Source organism: Gopherus flavomarginatus, chromosome 20, assembly GCF_025201925.1.
Source record: "Gopherus flavomarginatus isolate rGopFla2 chromosome 20, rGopFla2.mat.asm, whole genome shotgun sequence".
NCBI classification, from domain to species: Eukaryota; Metazoa; Chordata; order Testudines; family Testudinidae; genus Gopherus; species Gopherus flavomarginatus.
The window spans coordinates 1,232,415-1,251,415 of NC_066636.1; the positions used below are offsets into that span (position 1 = coordinate 1,232,415).

At 58.8% G+C, this 19,001-nt stretch overlaps 1 protein-coding gene across 1 annotated transcript; it reads right to left on the reverse strand.

Moving 5' to 3' along the window:
• Positions 1-1,428: 1,428 nt before the first annotated feature.
• On the reverse strand, positions 1,429-18,996 carry LOC127038131 (guanylate-binding protein 1-like). Its single transcript, XM_050930563.1, is given in 12 exon segments — positions 1,429-2,118; positions 3,668-3,861; positions 3,981-4,083; positions 4,616-4,828; positions 5,155-5,435; positions 8,386-8,628; positions 9,009-9,158; positions 9,161-9,198; positions 9,613-9,722; positions 11,158-11,291; positions 16,629-16,810; positions 18,855-18,996. Coding segments are annotated over 12 exon segments (1,872 nt in total). The 5' UTR covers positions 18,863-18,996; the 3' UTR covers positions 1,429-1,902.
• Between the last annotated feature and the right edge of the window lie 5 nt (positions 18,997-19,001).

The following is a 19,001-nucleotide window of genomic DNA, read 5'->3' on the forward strand; positions in this document are numbered from 1 at the left end:
AACAGGAATCACTTCAGGGACATCCTATGCCCTGTGCTGTACAGGAGGTCGGACCCGCTGATCACAGGGTCCCTTGGTGGGCTGTGTAGTGAGCCAGCGCCTCCCTGAGAGCTGTCTCATTCTCGATGGAGGCCATGGCGGTCACCGCATTGTTCCACGGGTTGTACACGTCCTGTTCCCCATCAGCGCCGGTTCCCACCAGGTACACGGGCTCCTCCATGACCATGGGCTAAAGAGAGGGAGCAGCAGAGAGCCCAGCAGGAAGAGCAGGGTGTGTGTGAACAGCTGGTGTCCAAAGCGCTTTGCCCCAGAGGCCCACATGAAGGGAGTGTTTATCCCACATCCCCCTCCAGCAACGAATGGCTCCAACCTCAAGTGTTACTGCCGGGCTGACCCATAGCTGGAATGATCAGCAAAACAGGTTATAGTGTGGTCATTAGGGTTCAGAGTTAACAGACTGTCACTAGAAATGGGGCAGTTCATACCACTCACAGGGCTTTTAGCTCAGGCTCTCTGCACACTGAGGCAGAAAACCCTGCCCAGCAGAGGTCACATCTGGAAGTTTGCTTTGCAGCCACAATGGCTGGTGGAGCATGGCTGGATTCTCACCGGTGCGAGGGTCCCTTTACACAGCTCAGGAAGTACAGGGGGCCCGTGTTATATTTTCCCCCACTTCCAGGCTGAACAGGGCTCCGGTGTTGGTGAAAATCCAGCCCTGAGCTTCTATAAAACCTTCCCAATGTGACCTGAATCCACATGGTTTGCTCCCTGTGTCTGCAGAGAGCCTGACCCCAGTGTGAGTTGTGTCTTTCATAGCAATGGCATGTTACCCCTGGGGCCTAATGATTGCTTCGTTATCTGTGTCACTGACGATCATTTCAGCAGGAACACCCAGCCCTGGTGCTTCTTCCCTGTCATTGTGGGAAATGGGGCAGGTCTCGGAGCCTTGAACGGAGCAGGCTAAACAACACCTGGCCAGCTGGCGACGGCAAGATCACACCACCTCGCAGGGCCCTGACCGGGTCGGGATTCCACACAGCGAGGGGCTTGGCTTCTTGCGCATTTCCTGATGCCCCCCCCGCTGGTGCCAGCCAATCCCGCTGCTTAAACTGTCCTCCAGCATTTGCGCTGCCAGGACCTCCCTGGGTATTTCACTAATAAGCCGGTGAGAACTCTATGCCCTGACAGGCCTTATCCTGGCTCCCAGCCCCCCTGCTCTAACCACTAGACACAACTCCCCTCCCAGAACTGGGGAGAGAACCCAGGCGTCCTGGCTCCCAGCCCCCCTCCACCAACCACTAGCCAATCTCACAACACTGACCCTTCCTTGACAGCCCAAATTCAGGGCAGCCGGCGTCTGTCCTGTATGTTTCTTAGTTTCAGGGGTCAATTCATGTCACCAGAGAGCAGCAAAAACATGCAGACATGTGAGCGAGGGAGGTTTGTTTCATTGCAGAGTTTAAAGGCAGAGGCACCCTGCACCCACAACAGCTCCCATCCTTCGGCCCACGGCTGGGGAGGTACCCAGGGCAGAAGGCTGCCTTAGCTCCAGGTGTGGTTGTCTGGTGGCCACCTCACCTGGGTCCTGCCTCACAGATCAGGCTATGAGCCCCACCCATCCTGGTATCCCTCTCTAACACGTCCTCTGAATCTTGAGGTAATACGTCTCCCATAGTGACCCTCCCTGCAGGGCCCTGTGGGGTGAGATATTCCTCCTTGACCTTGCCAGCAGGGGGGCCACCCCAGGCCACGAAGCGTGGGGGTTGGGAGCCCCCGGCGTTGCAGTCAGAACCACACAATGCTCTGCTGGACGTTCCTAAGCTGCTCGCTGGCGGAGCGTCCTGTGGTGGGGGGTTCCGCGGGTGAACAGGGTGCTGGGGTACAGAGGTGAGCGGGACGCCCTCAGACCATCCCCCGGAAGAAGCTGCTGACGACTCCGGCGGCCTTGCCAGCCAAGCCAGGTAGCACGAAGGGGGCCACGTCGGCCAGAACTTCCAGCGCCGATTGGATCCACGACGGCTTCTGGATCTCCTCGCTCCGCTCCTGCAGGCGCCGGATCTCTCTATCCAAGCGTCCAGCCTCCTCCTGGAACCCCTCCCTCAGCAGGGCCTCCTGCTCCTGAGGGGCAATGACGTGTGAGGGGGATCCCCATCCCCGCCCCATGGGACAGTCTCTGCCCCACGGGCAGTGATACCAGTCAGCTCTGTGTTCTTGGGGAACCAGGGTGCAGTATCCCATCTGTCTGACTCATGAAGGACCCCACTCCCGCCTCAGCGTCTGCTAGAACCAAAACCCATCAGAGAAAGGCCTTGCAGAGAGCAGTGACGGGGGGTGGGAGACACACCTAGACCCCTGGGACAAGGGGGACAGGATTAAGGAAACACCGAGTGTCATCTGCATCACAGATGGGACAAGGAGGCATCTCCATTAGCTACAGACTGGAGAACAGAGACTCCAAGGCAGGAACCACACTGAACTCTGGGAGCAGAACAGCAGGGAAGCAGTGCATGATGGGGGATCTCTGCTCCAGATGTCAATGAACCCACCAGCACCCCCCCAGCTCAGCAGTTATCAGACCAGGTCTAGTCAGAAATCCTTTATTGGGATCCAAAATACTGACGCTGCCTAATTGCACCGTGAGCTCCCTGGAAGGAACATCGCCCACGGCCAGGAATCAGCAGCTCCCATGTCCAGCCTAAAGAAAACCCTGGAGTCATCATTGTACTCAGAAAAACACGGATTGTTCTCCCTTGAACCATTGTATTTTCCCAACCAAAAACTCCTACTCACACTCCAGGAAGTGCTCTGATGCCTGGCCCCAAACTCTGCATCAGTTCCACTGGGATTTCATCTTCTGCTGACTGATCGTGCAGGGGGGCTCGGCCTGGCTCCAGCACTCAGCACCCTGAGCTACCACCATCACCTGGGAACCCCGAGCAGCTCAAGCTTCAGGGAGTGGTGAGACCCCAGCGCTCTCGCTCTCTGTTTTCCTTTCTACTTCAGGTATAACTTTCTAACCCGGGTTTGTTTGATCACGTAGAGTTTTTTATATATCACTTTTGTAACCTTTAACAAACTGATTATGTTGGTTTAGGCGCCTGGTGCAGGTATCACTATTATTCAAAAAATAACGTATATGGTTAAGCTGGTTGCTTCCCTCTCTCTCTCTCTGAACTTTAGTCTCTGGTGTTTTTAGCTTCCCCCATTCACTCTACTGCAATGCTTCTCTTACCTACGCTAAAGATCCCTGCAGCACCCAGAATCCTGTGGGGTTTGCTCATCAAGGGGGTTACTGCCAGTATGATTGTGACGTGAAAGTGGGGACAGGGACGTGCTGAACCTGGGGCATACAAAGGAGGCTTGACCCAGACTACTGAGTCCAAGGGCATATACAGGGTCAGCTAGAGAGTGCTGATTGACCCGGTCCTCTCAGACCCTGTGTGTGTGTGTGTGTGTGTGTGTGTGCGTGCGCGTGCGTGCACGCACGCTTTTTCATCTGGTTCTGGGGCTGGAGGAAACCAGCCAGAAGAGAAACCCTAATGAGGATATCCCAAAGTAACGGGGAAATCTGCTAAAGGGGGGGGAGTGAGGCTGTGCCCATCCTGTCCCTCTCCCCCCAGCGCCAAGCACCCACGGCCCCGGCCCCACCACCGCCCCCCTCCAGTACCTTGAGTTTCTGATCCAGCATCTTGCCCTGCTCCTCCAGTAGCTTCTTCCTCTCGTCCTCCAGCTTCGACTCCAGCTGCCGCAGGTTCTCCTGGTAGCTGCGTTCCTGGTCCTCCAGCTTCTGCTGCAGCTCAGCCTCCTTCTGCTGCACGACCTGCTGCTCCCGCTCGGCCGCCTCGGCCCGGGCTCGCTCGGCTGGGACAGGGAGAGAGAACTGGGTCAGCATGGGGAGGGCCATAGTGACTCTGCCTGCCAGGCTGCAGCCCAGGCACCCTCTCTCCTGCCCCAGCAGTGCAATGCCCCCCGGTGGGTACCTGCCATCTCCTTCTCCTTCTCCGTCAGGGCCTCGTCCGTCTGCAGGATGGACCGGGCCACGGCCTGCTTGGGCTGGAGGAACTCCTGCAGCACCTCCTCGGCCTGGGGTTGGAGAGTGGGAGCCACCGGGTCAGGGGGGTTTGTCCTGTGGGGCCGGATCTGGGTCAGGATTCTGGATCACAGCACCGGAGGGTAATTGGCTGGCTTGGCAGGCGGGGAGACAGGATCCTTCCCCTCTACGGGTTGCTGCCCATGATCCAGTCCCAGGTCAGGGGACTGGCTGGCTCGGGGGGGTTGGAATGGGGGCATGGGGCCTTTCCCCTCTGGGGGCGCTAGCTCCAGAGTCAGCATTTCATTCTCACTCGACACCCTCGGCGCTGGTTCCGGATGAGCTGGGGGCTGAACCTGCTTTGTAACAGGACAAACGGACTCATCACACGGGCGCTAACTGGCCACCCGCCAGCAGCCCCAGCAGAGCAGCCAAGGACTGGATTGGCCGCGGGAACCTGGCCCGGGGCAAGCTGGCAGCGGGGAGGGCTGTGTGGGTGGGGTAGACGCATTCTGATGCTGCCCCTGATGCTGCAGAATGAGGACACGCACAGACAGACAGAGCCAGGCTCCAGCCCTCTCCCACCTTTACCCCCTTCCCTGGCACCTGCCAGTATCTCTCCACCACATGCCACTGGTCATCCAGGAAGCGCTGGTAGCCCGCAGGCACCAAGTAGACCCCCTCACCAATCCGGTCCTCCAGCTCGTCCGACAGCTCCAGCAGGGCGGCCGTGCAGCGGTCCAAGAGCGCCAGCTCATTGCGCCCGCAGAGTTCCTGCTTCTGCTCCTCCAGGCGGCGCTGCCAGGTGGGGCACAGACAGGGCAGGCGTGAGCCAGGGTGGGGGGTTACAGATGGGGCAGGCATGAGCCAGGGTGGGGGGTTACAGACGGGGCAGGGAATGCGCCAGGAGAGGGCCCAAATGGGGCAGGGATGTGAGCCAATCCACATGCACCCGGGGCTGGAGATTGGGCTGAGTCCCCTTGGCCTGGCATCTTGGGTCTCCAGTTAAGCAGAGACCGGCTTGGGACGTACCCAGGGAAGGGGATCAGGCGAGCCCTCCCACCCCCCTATCCTGCAGAGGGGCAGCTACCCCATAACCCCTGGGGCCATGCGAGGGGCCGTACCATGAGCTCCCCTTGGAAGCGGTGGTCGTCGTCCTTGAAGGTGCGCACCATGAACGCCCGCAGCGCCTCCCGCTCGCACTGGGCGTGCAGCTCCAGCAGATCCTGCACACTCTCCGTGGGCAGCACCACCCGCAGCCCCAGCTGCTCCTCGTAGGCAGCCACGGCCTCCCCCACCGCCGCCGAGTTCTCGATCTGCGCCAGGGCCAGCACCGCGCTCTCCATGCAGGGCACTGCCCCGCTGCGGATGGCATCCACGTAGGTCACCGCCAGGTTCCCCAGCACTGCCGGAGGGACAGGGTCAGCGCCAGGGGGCCCAGCACTGCCGGAGGGACAGGGTCAGTGCCAGGGGGCCCAGCACTGCCGGAGGGACAGGGTCAGCGCCAGAGGGGCCAGCGTGGCCGGAGGGGAGCAGGGGGCCCAGCGCGGCCGGAGGGATAGAGTCAGCGCCAGGGGACCCAGTGCGGCCAGAGGGACAGAATCAGCGCCAGAGGGGCCAGCACGGCCGGAGGGGAGCAGGGGGCCCAGTGCAGCCGGAGGGGGGCAGGGTCAGTGCCAGGGAGCCCAGCGCGGCCGGAGGGGGGCAGGGTCAGTGCCAGGGAGCCCAGATCCACAAACCCGGCAATCCTGGACGCCCCATCATCTCGGGCATTGGCACTCTCACTGAAGGACTGTCTGGATATATGGACTCTCTACTCAGACCCTATGCCACCAGCACTCCCAGCTATCTCCGTGACACCACTGATTTCCTGAGGAAACTACAATGCATTGGTCACCTCCCAGAAAACACCATCCTAGCCACCATGGATGTAGAGGCTCTCTACACAAACATCCCACACACAGATGGAATACAAGCTGTCAGGAACACTATCCCTGACGATGCCACAGCACAACTGGCTGCTGAGCTCTGTGCCTTTATCCTCACACACAACTATTTCAAATTTGATGACAATATATATCTCCAGATCAGTGGCACCGCTATGGGCACCCGCATGGCCCCACAATATGCCAATATCTTTATGGCCGACCTGGAACAACGCTTCCTCAGCTCTCGTCCACTCACGCCCCTTCTCTACCTACGCTACCTTGATGACATCTTCATCATCTGGACCCGTGGGAAGGAGACTCTGGAAAAATTCCACCATGATTTCAACAGCTTCCACCCCACCATCAACCTCAGCCTGGACCAATCTACACGGGAGGTCCACTTCCTTGACACCACGGTGCAAATAAGTGATGGTCACATTAACACCACCCTATATCGAAAACCTACCGACCGCTATGCCTACCTTCATGCCTCCAGCTTCCATCCCGGACACATCACACGATCCATTGTCTACAGCCAAGCACTGAGGTACAACCGCATCTGCTCTAACCCCTCAGACAGAGACCAACACCTACAAAATCTCCACCAAGCATTCTTAAAACTACAATACCCGCACGAGGAAATAAGGAAACAGATCAACAGAGCCAGACGTGTACCCAGAAGCCTCCTACTGCAAGACAAACCCAAGAAAGAAACCAACAGGACTCCACTGGCCATCACATACAGCCCCCAGCTAAAACCCCTCCAACGCATCATCAAGGATCTACAACCCATCCTGGACAATGATCCCACACTTTCACAGGCCTTGGGTGGCAGGCCAGTCCTTGCCCACAGACAACCTGCCAACCTGAAACATATTCTCACCAGTAACTGCACACCGCACCATAATAACTCTAGCTCAGGAACCAATCCATGCAACAAACCTCGATGCCAACTCTGCCCACAAATCTACACCAGCGACACCATCACAGGACCTAACCAGATCAGCCACACCATCACTGGTTCATTCACCTGCACGTCCACCAATGTAATATACGCCATCACATGCCAGCAATGCCCCTCTGCTATGTACATTGGCCAAACTGGACAGTCTCTACGGAAAAGGATAAATGGACACAAATCAGACATTAGGAATGGCAATATACAAAAACCTGTAGGAGAACACTTCAACCTCCCTGGCCACACTATTGCAGACCTTAAGGTGGCCATCCTGCAGCAAAAAAACTTCAGGACCAGACTTCAAAGAGAAACTGCTGAGCTTCAGTTCATCTGCAAATTTGACACCATCAGCTCAGGATTGAACAAAGACTGTGAATGGCTTGCCAACTACAGAACCAGTTTCTCCTCTCTTGGTTTTCACACCTCAACTGCTAGAACAGGGCCTCATCCTCCCTGATTGAACTGACCTCGTTATCTCTAGCTTGCTTGCTAGTATATATATACCTGCCCCTGGAAGTTACCACTACATGCATCTGAGGAAGTGGTATTCACCCACGAAAGCTCATGCTCCAAAACGTCTGTTAGTCTATAAGGTGCCACAGGATTCTTTGCTGCTTTTACAGATCCAGACTAACACGGCTACCCCTCTGATACTAGGGAGCCCAGAGTGGCTGGAGGGGGGCAGGGTCAGCGCCAGGTTCCCCAGTGCGGCTGGAGGGACAGAATCAGCGCCAGAGGGGCCAGCACGGCTGGAGGGGGGCAGGGTCAGGGCCAGGTTCCCCAGCACCTCCGGAGGGGGACAGGGTCAGCACCAGGGGGCCCGGCAGGGCCGGAGGGGCAGGGTTAGTGCCAGGTTCCCCAGCACTGTCGGAGGGGGACACGGTCAGCACCAGGGTACCCAGCCCCTCTCCACACCTTCCAGGACCCTGGCTGCTCCCTGCCTGTCCCTGCACTCCTTGAACTGCCCTCCGCCTGCAGGACAGACGCCAAGCCTGGGACATGCCCCCTTCCCAAATGCCCCCCGCTCCTCTGAACAATTGGTGCCTCATCTCTTGTTGGGACGCACCTGGCTTCGCCATCCCTACCCCGCCACAGGGCCCTGCTCTGCAGTTCTCTGCAGCCCAAACAGCCCCTTGGGACCCAGGCGTCCCTCCCCAGGGAAACGCGCCCACCCTGCTATCCAGGCCTCTCCCCATCTCTGCTGGGATCCACTGACCAGATCTGCTCTCTTGGGCTCCCCCCACCTGGCCTGTTCTCCCCGTGTGGGTCGTTTCTGCGGCTCTGTTCCACCCCTTGACAATTTCCAGTGGCCCTTCTAACCGTGCACTCCAGAGCTGGGCACAGGCTCCAGTGTTGGCCCCACCAGCGCCGGCTACATGGGACCCCCTCCCAGCTCGGTTCACCCGCGCAGCACCCCACGAGCCCCATTTGCCCCAGTGCCCACCAGCCCAAGGGCTACCGACACTCACTGGCCCCAGTCACCACGTGGCCGCCTGGGATGGTCTTGGGCTTCGACGTCTCCCAGACGTGGTGGCAGAACCGGGCCACCTGCTCCCGAAACTCAGGCTCCAGCTCGGCCTCCTGCAGCTCTTCCAGCCAGGGCAGGTCCCTCCTGCTGGCCGGCTGGACGAAGACAAAGCATTTCCGGCCCGGGAAGAACTGGCGGATGCACTCGCGGGGCAGGTTGTAGAGCTGGGCTCGCTGGCTGCTGCCTGGGGAGGAGACGGGAGCTGGGCAGCAGCCCTGTGCCAACATGCAGCTGCTTCTGGGGGGCAGCACAACAGCTGTTGGACAGATTCCCCTGGGGGAAGAGACCCCAATATCCACAGGGGATTGAGGGGAGCCAGGGAACCGTCCAAGCTGGAACGTGTCCGGGACAGCAAACACCCAAACTCCCAGGAACTGGTAACCCCCGCGAGGTGTCAACAGCTGGGGTCTGTGTCTCGAGCAAAAGTCATCCCCTCTGCAAGCACAGCACCTCCTAGTGCCACCCTGGGGCCAGCCCTGACAGCCAGGGGAGAGCCCACACACACACACACCCTGCATCCCAGTGCCCCTTAGAGCTGCACGGGGGCCGGCACCGCTCCCCTACCCGGCTTTAGTTTCAGGCCATTCTCCAGGTACTCGTCCTCGGTGATCTCCCGCCCGTCCAGCTCCAGCTGCAGCGTGAAATCCCGCACGACCCACACGAAGGCCGGGAAGAACCGCACGAACTCGGCTGAATCCTCCCCCTCCTGCCGGCCGCCTTCACCTTGACGCGCTCCGTCAGCTCCGCCACGTAGCTGGGGGCCGGGCTAAGGAACCAGAGATGTGGTGCCCCCCGCACGGGGGTCCCGATCCCTTAGGACCCCTCAACCCACCTGCAACGGGGGCTCAGAAGAGACTGGGGGATGGGGAGGATATTCCATTACAACCCTCAGAAACAGGGATCGAACCCAACACTTCCAGGGTCCAGAGCAGCCCCCTGCAGCACTGGAGCTGAAGCAGTGACTCTGCCTGCTGGTGGTAGTAGTGGGTTGTTACCCGCCATGCAGAGCGGCCACTAGAGGGGGCCATGGTGCACACCCTGCGCCGTGGGTCACAATTTTGCTGGGGGTGATGTATTTGGATGGAACTGTGGGACCCTTCTCTGGGGAGATGGGGAACCCCAAGCCCCCAGACCTGATCCCCCAGCCCCAGCCCCCAGGCCCTGATACTGCAGCTGGTCCATGGCCAGCTGGTTGATGGTGCCCATGCTGTTATAGACCAGGATGCTGCTGAGCAGCATGGCCAGCGCAAAGATCCACGTGTCGTTCTTCCCGTCGCCCTGGAACGACACCCACCGTCACCGTCCCAAGCACGTCCCAGCTGCAGAGCTCACAGAGCATGGCGGGATTGCCGGCCCCATAGCACAGGTGGGGAAACTGAGGCATGGGGGAGGGATGGTCAGTAGAACAGCCCCCAGCTCTCTGGAGTCCCGGTCCAGGCCACAATGAATTTCCCCGCTTGGAGCCAGCAGAGTCACTATTTGGGGTTGGTGTATTCCCTTCCCCCATCCTTTTAAATCCCCAGCTCCTGGAGGCACGGGATGGGACGGGAGCTCCCACTGCCCTTATTTTACTGAAGTAAGTTTCTAACCCACATGGCTCCATTTAAACTTTGGGAAGGCAACAACCCCCTGCCCACCCCTGCCTCATGGGGTCCAGTTGCTCTCATGCATTTTTCTGGTCTCAACTTTTATTTGATCCCTGGTGGCTGGCGATGCCGGCTCTTCCCTCCACCTACAGCTAAGCGATGCCGACATATGGTCAAGGCTGCGGGATCCTTCTCAAAAGATCCATCTTATCGGCAGCGTCTGAGCCCCTCCTCAGAGTGAATGTATTTATCGTCACACTCCCTCTGGCAGGCGGGGTGGGGAAACTGAGTCCAAGGTCCCACAGGGGTCTGTGGAGCAGGGATTTGAAGCTGGCTCCCCCAATTCCCAGGCCTGCCCTCCACCACTAGAGTGGGTCATGAAATTGTCGCTGAAGAACATTGAATTGCTGATACCAAAATCACTGGTGAAACAGGATCGGTTAAGGTGAATTTCCTGACTTGAAAAATTATTAGGGAAAAAGTTTCAGAATTGTGGAAATAAACCAACTGGCCGTTTGTGTAACCGGAAACTTGCTGTTTTTCAAGATGTCTCATTGCCAACGTTTTGGTAAATTTAGACCCAGTTAAGAAAGAAAATAAAAAGGTGGAAAATCAGAATGAAATAGTTGAAAATGACCGAAGTTTTTTGTGTGACCTGGACCCAGGGCACGTTTCTGATTTTCAGGCCCTGGCACTTTCCCCCCAGTTTGACTTTTCATCATGATTCGGGATGGGAAACATTTTCGATATCTCAACAGTTCTCCCCGGGCAGGACAAACGTTTCCAGCCACACCCCTGAGCCTCCCTTCCCAGCCCCGCCACCGCATCCCCAGCCCTCCCAGCATTGGCACTGCCCCCTTCAGAGGGCATCACCCCACATCAGACAGCCCCTCCTTCCCCTACACGGGGCTCGCTGAGTCTGTTCCTTAGCCGGGGGAGCCCCTTAAATACTCCATCCCCTTTCCCAGCATGCCTTGCCCTGAACTACAATGTCCAGCATCCCCTGGGAACTACAAGTCCCAGAAGTCCCTGGGAACAGCAAGGGTTGCTCCATCCTGAGGGACATTCCATCCTGCTCTGCAGATTGGCTGATTCTCATACGCTGCCCCCACCCCACCCCCACTCACCTTCTCCACGTCGCCCAGCCCCTCGGTGTCCAGCAGCACCAGGGTGTGGCCGGCCCGGCGGGGATGGGGGTGGGGCAGGCACCACATCCAGATGCCCTTGGTGTGGGACTGGATGGTGGAGCCCAGCGAGAACCCTGGGGAGAGAGGGACGGGGCTGGGACAGACGCAGAGTGAGGGGACCCAGGAGTCCTGGCTCCTAGCTTCCCCTGCTCTAACCATCACACCCTACTCCCCTCCCAAAGTCGGGGAGAGAACCCAGGAGTCCTACCCCCCTCAACCACTAGACCCTACTCCCCTCCCAGCGCCAGGGGGAGAACCCAGGAGTCCTGGCTCCCAGCCCCTCCCCCCTCCTCTCACCCACTAGACCTCACTCCCCTCCCAGCGCCAGGGAGAGAACCCAGGAGTCCTGGCTCCCAGCCCCTCCCCCCTCCTCTCACCCACTAGACCTGACTCCCCTCCCAGCGCCAGGGGGAGAACCCAGGAGTCCTGGCTCCCAGCCCCTCCCCCCTCCTCTCACCCACTAGACCTCACTCCCCTCCCAGCGCCAGGGAGAGAACCCAGGAGTCCTGGCTCCCAGGGGCCGGGCTCACGTCTCTCACCCGTTCTCTTGCTGGCCAGTTGGTTCATGAGGTAGGACTTGCCGGTGCGGTACAGCCCGGCAATGGCCACCACCACCACGGGCTGGGAGATCTCCGCCAGCACCCGCAGCGCCTCCTGCTGCACCCGCAGCTCCCCCACCGGGCTGTTCTCCATCAGGCAGATGGGGGCCGGCATGGGGATCTCCATCGCGCTGGGGGGGTGGCCTGCGGGACACAGAGCGGGGAGGGTCAGCGCGGGGGGGTGAGACATGGGAGGGGAATGAGACACAGAGTCAAGCCCCCCAAACTGCGGGAGACCCTTCCACCCACCCGCATGCAGTGTACGGACCCCAGCGTCGCCCACAGCAGCTCACCCTGGGGCAGACAAGCCCTGGCGCTCCTGGGCATCACTGCAGACCCCAGCCGGTGCCCCTTGAATCACACCTGCTGGGGCTGCTGCTGGACAGGCAGGACGGTCCAGTGGTTAGAGCAAGACTCCCCGACTCTTGGGCCATGTTTTGGAAGGTGTTTTGGCGTTGCTGCACTCAGCATTGCAAGGCCTGACTGTCCCCGGTCTCAGCTCCTCTGTGCTTCAGTTTCCCCATCTGTGCAATGGGGATAACGGCACTGCCCTGCCCCTGGGGGGTGAGGGTCAATACATGAGGCTGCGGCGATGGGGCCCCTAGAAGGACCATAGACAGGGCAGCCAGAGCCCACAGGATGGAGCCATGGGGCACGCAGAGGCCTCTTGCCTTGATTACACCCTGTCTCCGAGCTCTCTTCGGCTGCCCGGAAGCTGCGGGCTGAGCTGAGGTTGATTTTTTTCCATTCAGTGACCAGAAAATCCGGGGCAGGGGGGAAACTGTTTTGACTCCACCCGAGAGGGGAACGTGTCTGGTGGTCTTGTCAAAGCAAAACAAATCCGCTTGGGGGTTGAACAGAATGTTTAACCTTTGCACATTTTGTTTTTTAGAAGAATCTCACCACATTAGCGAACTTCGGTCCCAAATGAACCATTCGACCCCAAACTGCCCCTGCTCCCTTTTCCAGGGCATTTCTAGGCAGATTTTCACCCTTTCTGGCCCTGTGGTTTTAACACAACCCAGCTCCGTGTGGACACAAACCGGCCTTTCAAAACGAAACGCTGCCACCGGTTCCCCTCTGCTTTTCTTCCAGCCGAAAATCGTCGGTGACCCTGGGACACTGCACGCCGTGTTTTCACCGTGATACGATGACGACAGGGTTATGGCATAATCCTGATGCATTTTCCACAAGTCATGTGAGGGGTCATTGGACAAGTGGTGTTTGCCGAATAGGATTCTCCTAGGTGTGTGCGTGTAACATTTTGGTATCTGAAGGTATAAATATTGACCGTGTATCTGTACATCAACGGTAGTCACACCCGGAGAATGCCCACTGGGCAAGATGTTTTCCGTCTACATAGCGGGTGGGGAAGAGCCTATTCAGGGCCATTAGGAAAAGACACTGGCCCTTAGGAGAAGCTTTTCCCCAACCTGGGGGGCCTTCCTGAGACCCCCCCCCACAGCCTGTGAGTGACGCTGCTATGACTCTACAGGGACATGTCATGAGACCACATGACTCCAGCCTCCATCTTGGGGTGTCGGTATTTCCCCACAACCCAGTCTGGGAACCAAGCTTGGGAACAAAGGTTCCTGCCAGATGCTAACGCTGTGTAAGGCAGGGGAGTGATGTCATCTGGGGTTCTTCACGCCCCACCCAAACAGACCCCTGAACAAAGAGCCGAAGAACAAAGACTGACTGAGAGGAGGTGCTGGACCCAGGCTAAGGGATTTCTAGCCCTGTGTATGGAACACCTGGGGGCAGCTTTCCCCTTATGAATCTGCCGCCCACCTGTACCGTCCAGCAGGGTGAGAATCTGCTAGTTCATATCCTGTCTTTCTAGTATCTTAAACTTAGTTTGCGGTTTTGTCTATTTGCTAGGTAGATTCATAGACTCCAGGACTGGAAGGGACCTCGAGAGTCACTGAGTCCAGTCCCCTGCCCTCATGGCAGGACCAAATATTGTCTAGACCAGGGGTCAGTAACTTTTCAGAAGTGGTGTGCCAAGTCTTCATTTATTCACTCTAATGTCAGGTTTCACGTGCCAGTCATACATGTTAACGTTTTTAGAAGATCTCTATCTATAAGTCTATAATATATTAACTAAAGTATTGTTGCATGTAAAGTAAATAAGGTTTTTAAAATGTTTAAGGAGCTTCATTTAATATTAAATTAAAATGCAGAGCCCCTTGCACTGGGGGCCAGGACCCGGGCAGTGAGAGTGCCACTGAAAATCAGCTTGTGTGCCGCCTTGGGCACGCATGCCATAAGTTGACTACCCCTGGACTAGACCATCCTGGATAGACATTTATCTCACCTGCTCTTAAATATCTCCAGAGATGGAGATACCACAACTTCCCTAGGCAATCTATTCCAGTGTTTAACTACCCTGACAGTTAGGAACTTTTTCCTAATGTCCAACCTAAATCTCCCTTGCTGCAGTTTAAGCCCATTGCTTCTTGTTCTATCATTGGAGGCTAAGGTGAACAAGTTTTCTCCCTCCTCCTGATGACACCCTTTTAGATACCTGAAAACTGCTATCATGTCCCCTCTCAGTCTTCTCTTTTCCAAACTAAACAAACCCAATTCCTTCAGCCTTCCTTCACAGGTCATGTTCTCAAGACCTTTCATCATTCCTGTTGCTCTGCTTTGGTCTGTTAGCTATCCCTTATCATCCCGTAGAGTTATGGGGTTAGAGCTATGGGGTGGGGTTAGAGTTATGGGGTTAGAGCTATGGGGTAGGGTAGTTATGGGGTTAGGGCTATGGGATGGGGTAGTTAGGGGGGAGGGCTATAGGGTGAGGGGTAGAGTTATGGGTTAGGGCTATGGGGTGGGGTAGTTAGGGGGTAGTTATGGGGCTAGGGCTATGGGGTGGGGGATAGAGTTATGGGGTGGGGGTAGTTATGGGGCTAGGGCTGTGGAGTGGGGGATAGAGTTATGGGGTGGGGGTACGGGAAAGGGGGCTAGGTGAGTGTCAGGGATTAGGGTTGAGGTCTTAGGGCCGTGGCAGACCCTGCTCTCCACTCCTTCCCCGGTGCTGCCCCCCGTTAGCAGCCGTTCCCCTCGCTCTCGGCTCCATACCCAGGGGATGCCCTGCGCCCTAACCCCAGTCACTCCGAGCCCGAGGCGGGGGGAGAGGGGAGCACCTGGGACCCACCTGCCCAGGGTCAGGGCGCCCGGCCGGCTTGGTGTTCGCTTGGTTTCCCTCCTGTGCTGTGTGTCCACCTGGCTGGCTCAGAACTGCGCTTCTCCCACACCTGGTCCAGAAAACAGGGGACAAATCAGGTGGAAACTGAAAGTGGAGGCTGGAGCCGTCTTAACTGCTTCACACCCAGGGCTGGGCAGCCCCACAGAGCCCCTACCTGGCACCGGATCTATGGGGCTCTCAAGGCCTGGCATCTGTGGGGTCCAGGGGTCACAGGGTGTATGGAGCCGTGAGCGCAGGGGTCACTGGGTCTATGGGGCTGTGAGTGCAGGGGTCACAGGGTGTATGGGGCCATGAGCGCAGGGGTCACTGGGTCTATGGGGCCGCGAGGGCCAGGGGTCACTGGGTCTATGGGGCTGTGAGCGCAGGGGTCACGGGGTGTATGGGGCCGTGAGGGCCAGGGGTCACGGGGTGTATGGGGCCATGAGGGCCAGGGGTCACGGGGTGTATGGGGCCATGAGGGCCAGGGGTCACGGGGTGTATGGGGCCATGGTGTTCAGGGGGGTGGCCCTCTGCCCGTGGCAGCCCTGTGCTCTGACCCGAGTCGATCCGAGCCCCGGGGGGCAGGGGAGCAGCCGGGACCCACCTGCCCTGGGGCGAGGGTGCTCGGCCGGCGCGGTGTCCGCTTGGGGTCCCTCCCGCGCAGTGTGTCTGTCCGGCTGGCTCGGAGCTGCACTTTTCCACACCTGGTCCAGAAAACGGGATGAGTCAGCTGGAAACTGAAAGTGGAGGCTGGAGCCGGCTTAACTGCTCCACACTCAGGGACATGTGATCCAGTCCAACCCCCTGCGCGGCGCAGCCCCCAGCCCAGCCCCCTGTACCAGCCCTGACCTCGGGCCGAGTTGCTGCCAGCCCTGAATCAGGGGTTACAGACTCCAAGAGACTCCACCACGGACACAAGTTCAACCTGCAAGTGTCCCGGGCCCCAGTGCAGAGAAAAGCAACCCCCCCCTCCCCACCCCTCCTGCCCCACCGGGTATCCTGGAATCAGCCCCGGGCTGCGAAAGGATCCGGCTGCTTTCAGTTTCCACCTGACTGAGGCATTCAGGGATTGGAGCTGCCAGACCCGCCTCGTCCCCTGGCCCTGGGATGTGGGTTGGCACCATGGACAGTTCTCTGACAGAGGCAGTGTCTGGGATGGGGGGGTGTCTGGAGATAGATAGATAGATAGAGGGAGCGGGTGTATGAGGATAGAGGGTGTGGGGGATTGATAGATAGATGGGATGGGAATAGATGGATAGAAGGAGGGGTGTGTGGGGATAGATAGATAGATAGATGGTGGTGGATGGGGATAGATAGATAGATGGATGTGGGGTCTGGGGATAGGCAGACAGACAGACGGACAGACAGACAGCGGCTGTGCACAGGGTTAGCTATGTGGATGGTCGCCCACTAGCCAGCACACATTGGTCAGAGATTGGACAGACCCCTGTGCCGGCCGTTCTCGGTTCCTGGCCCTGCCTCCGCGCTGGGGGCTGCACGTGATGAGCCCACGAGGTCCCTTCCAGCCCCACGTTCCCGTGGCTCGATAACAGACTCACATGAGCCGCTGGGAGCAGGGGGATTTCCTGGCCAGCCCAGGGGGGAGGTGAAGCAGAAGGTCTCACCCGTTCTCCTGCCGGCCAGCTGGTTCAGGAGGTAGGACTTGCCGGTGCGATACAGCCCAGCCACGGCCACCACCACCACAGGCTGATCCACATCGCGCAGGGCCTCCAGCGCCTCCTCCATCACCTGCAGCTCCCCGTCGGCCGGGTTGGCGACGAGGCACACGGGCTGCTCCATCGCCCACCTGCAGAACAGCAGGCGCAGAGCTGGAGCCGGGGGGAGAGTGGGGGGAGGGCAGCTCTGGCATTTCCCTCCACCCCAAACCCCTGTTCTCAGGCCGCTCCGCAGGGGCCGCAGCCCCCAGCATGAGAGTCACTGTCAGACACACGACCGCTGCCTCGCCACCCTCCCAAGAGAGACGCTGCCGGGGGGAACCCAGGCCCTGCGAGGGGAAGTGACTCGCTGAAGGTTGCGTATGAAGTTCGGTGGCACAGCAGGGACAGAACCCAGGAGTCCTGGCTCCCCCCCTCACAGATCCCACTCCTCTCCCAAAGCAGGGAAAGAACCCAGGAGTCCTGGCTCCTAGCCCCTCCACCCCTGCTCTAACCACCAGACCCCACTCCCCTCCCAGAGCCGGGGAGAGAACCCAGGAGTCCTGGCTCCCAGCGCCCCCTGCTCTAACAACCAGCCCCCGCTCCCCTCCCAGAGCCGGGGAGAGAACCCAGGAATCCTGGCTCCCAGCCCCTCCTGCTCTAACCACCAGCCCCCACTCCCCTCCCAGAGCCAAGGAGAGAACCCAGGAATCTTGGCTCCCAGCCCCCCCCTGCTCTAACCATCAGACCCCACTCCCCTCCCAGAGCCGGGGAGAGAACCCAGGAGTGCTGGCTCCCAGCTTCTGCTTTAACCACATCCGACCTTGGGAAATTTAGGTGGCAAGAGATTAAACTTTCCTCCCCCTTGTTCTTTATTCCATCCGACCCCCCCTCACTCCCAGCCTCTTTATTCCAGACACTTGTCTGCACTACCCGCTTCCTTCCCTTTCCGCCCCACCAGCTCCGTGGACCGGACCGGCTGGGATCCCGCAGCTCGCTCAGGCCAACCCTTGGCCTTCAGGAGCCGCTGATCAAACACTGGAGAGCGACTGGACCGGCCACAGAGCCAGTGATTCCCCTGCTCTAGGAGGGGAGCAGAGTCTAGTGTTTAGAGCAAGGGGACGGGGCTGAGAGCCAGAACTCCTGGGCTCTCTCCCTGGCTCTGGGAGGGGAGTGGGGTCTAGTGGTTAGAGCAGGGGGCAGGGCTGGGAGCCAGGACTCCTGGGTTCTCTCCCCAGCTCTGGGAGGGGACTGGGGCATAGTAGTTAGAGGGGCTGAAAGCCAGGACTCTGGCCAGCTGCTCCATGGCAAATGGACATGCCAGAGGCCCCAGGCCCAGCTCACGGCTGCTGCCAGCATACACTGGCTCCCCAGTGGCAACGCCCTTGTCGCCCGTATGGCAGGCATGTTCTCCGTTGGTCTGGAGCCAGGCCACGTTTGCATCTGGCAGCCAGGGCACGGCACAGCCACGCCCCCTGTCCCAGGCACCGCCGGGTTCCCCACAACTCTCCTGGGCCAAGGGCCAGACTGCTCCGGACAGGGACGTTCTGGAGAGCACCGGGCTGGGCAGTGCTGCTATATAGCGATGCCAACTTTTCCCAGCCTAGTGCTAAAGATTCCCAAATCTAGTGAAAAATTTCAGATACAGTTTTTACAGTGCTTCTCTATCCTGGGAAATTTCCCAGAGCTTGGGAATGTGTGAGTAAAATGTTTCAACTTGGGGAATTTTCATTCAAAACATTTTACTCACACATTCCCAGGTTTTGGGAAATTCCCCAGGATAGAGAAGCACTGTACCAGGGTGAGGGTCACCCCAGCTCCTGCCTAGGGCATGGCAGACCAGGGCACAGGATCCCTTGCTGCCCAGCCAGCTCGCTCGTGGTGCATTGGGCCCCAAGCAGGCGCCCGCCTCCCACCCTGGCAGCGCATCACAGGCCCCTGGAATGTGGCACCCCCCACTGTGGGCACTTGGGACCCAGGCACTAGCTCCCCCTAGTTTACAGACTCGTCCATTGCACTGCCGTGCATTACACCAGCCCAGCCCCCAGTGTAGTGACCGGACCATTGCACCAGCATCCGCTCAGTGTACGGACCGGACCATTGCTCCCCCCGTGCATTGCACCAGCGCCCCCAGTGTACAGACCAGACTGTTGCACCCCAAGTGCATTGCACCAGCTCCACCCCCAGTATACAGACCAGACCATAGCACCCCCCGCGCATTGCACCAGCTTCCCCTAGTTTGTGGACCGGTCCTTTGCACCACCAGTGGTGCATTGCACGAGACTCCAGATCTAGACCATACCAAGGGGAATAATGAAAACGGGGAGCATTATTCCCCCCACA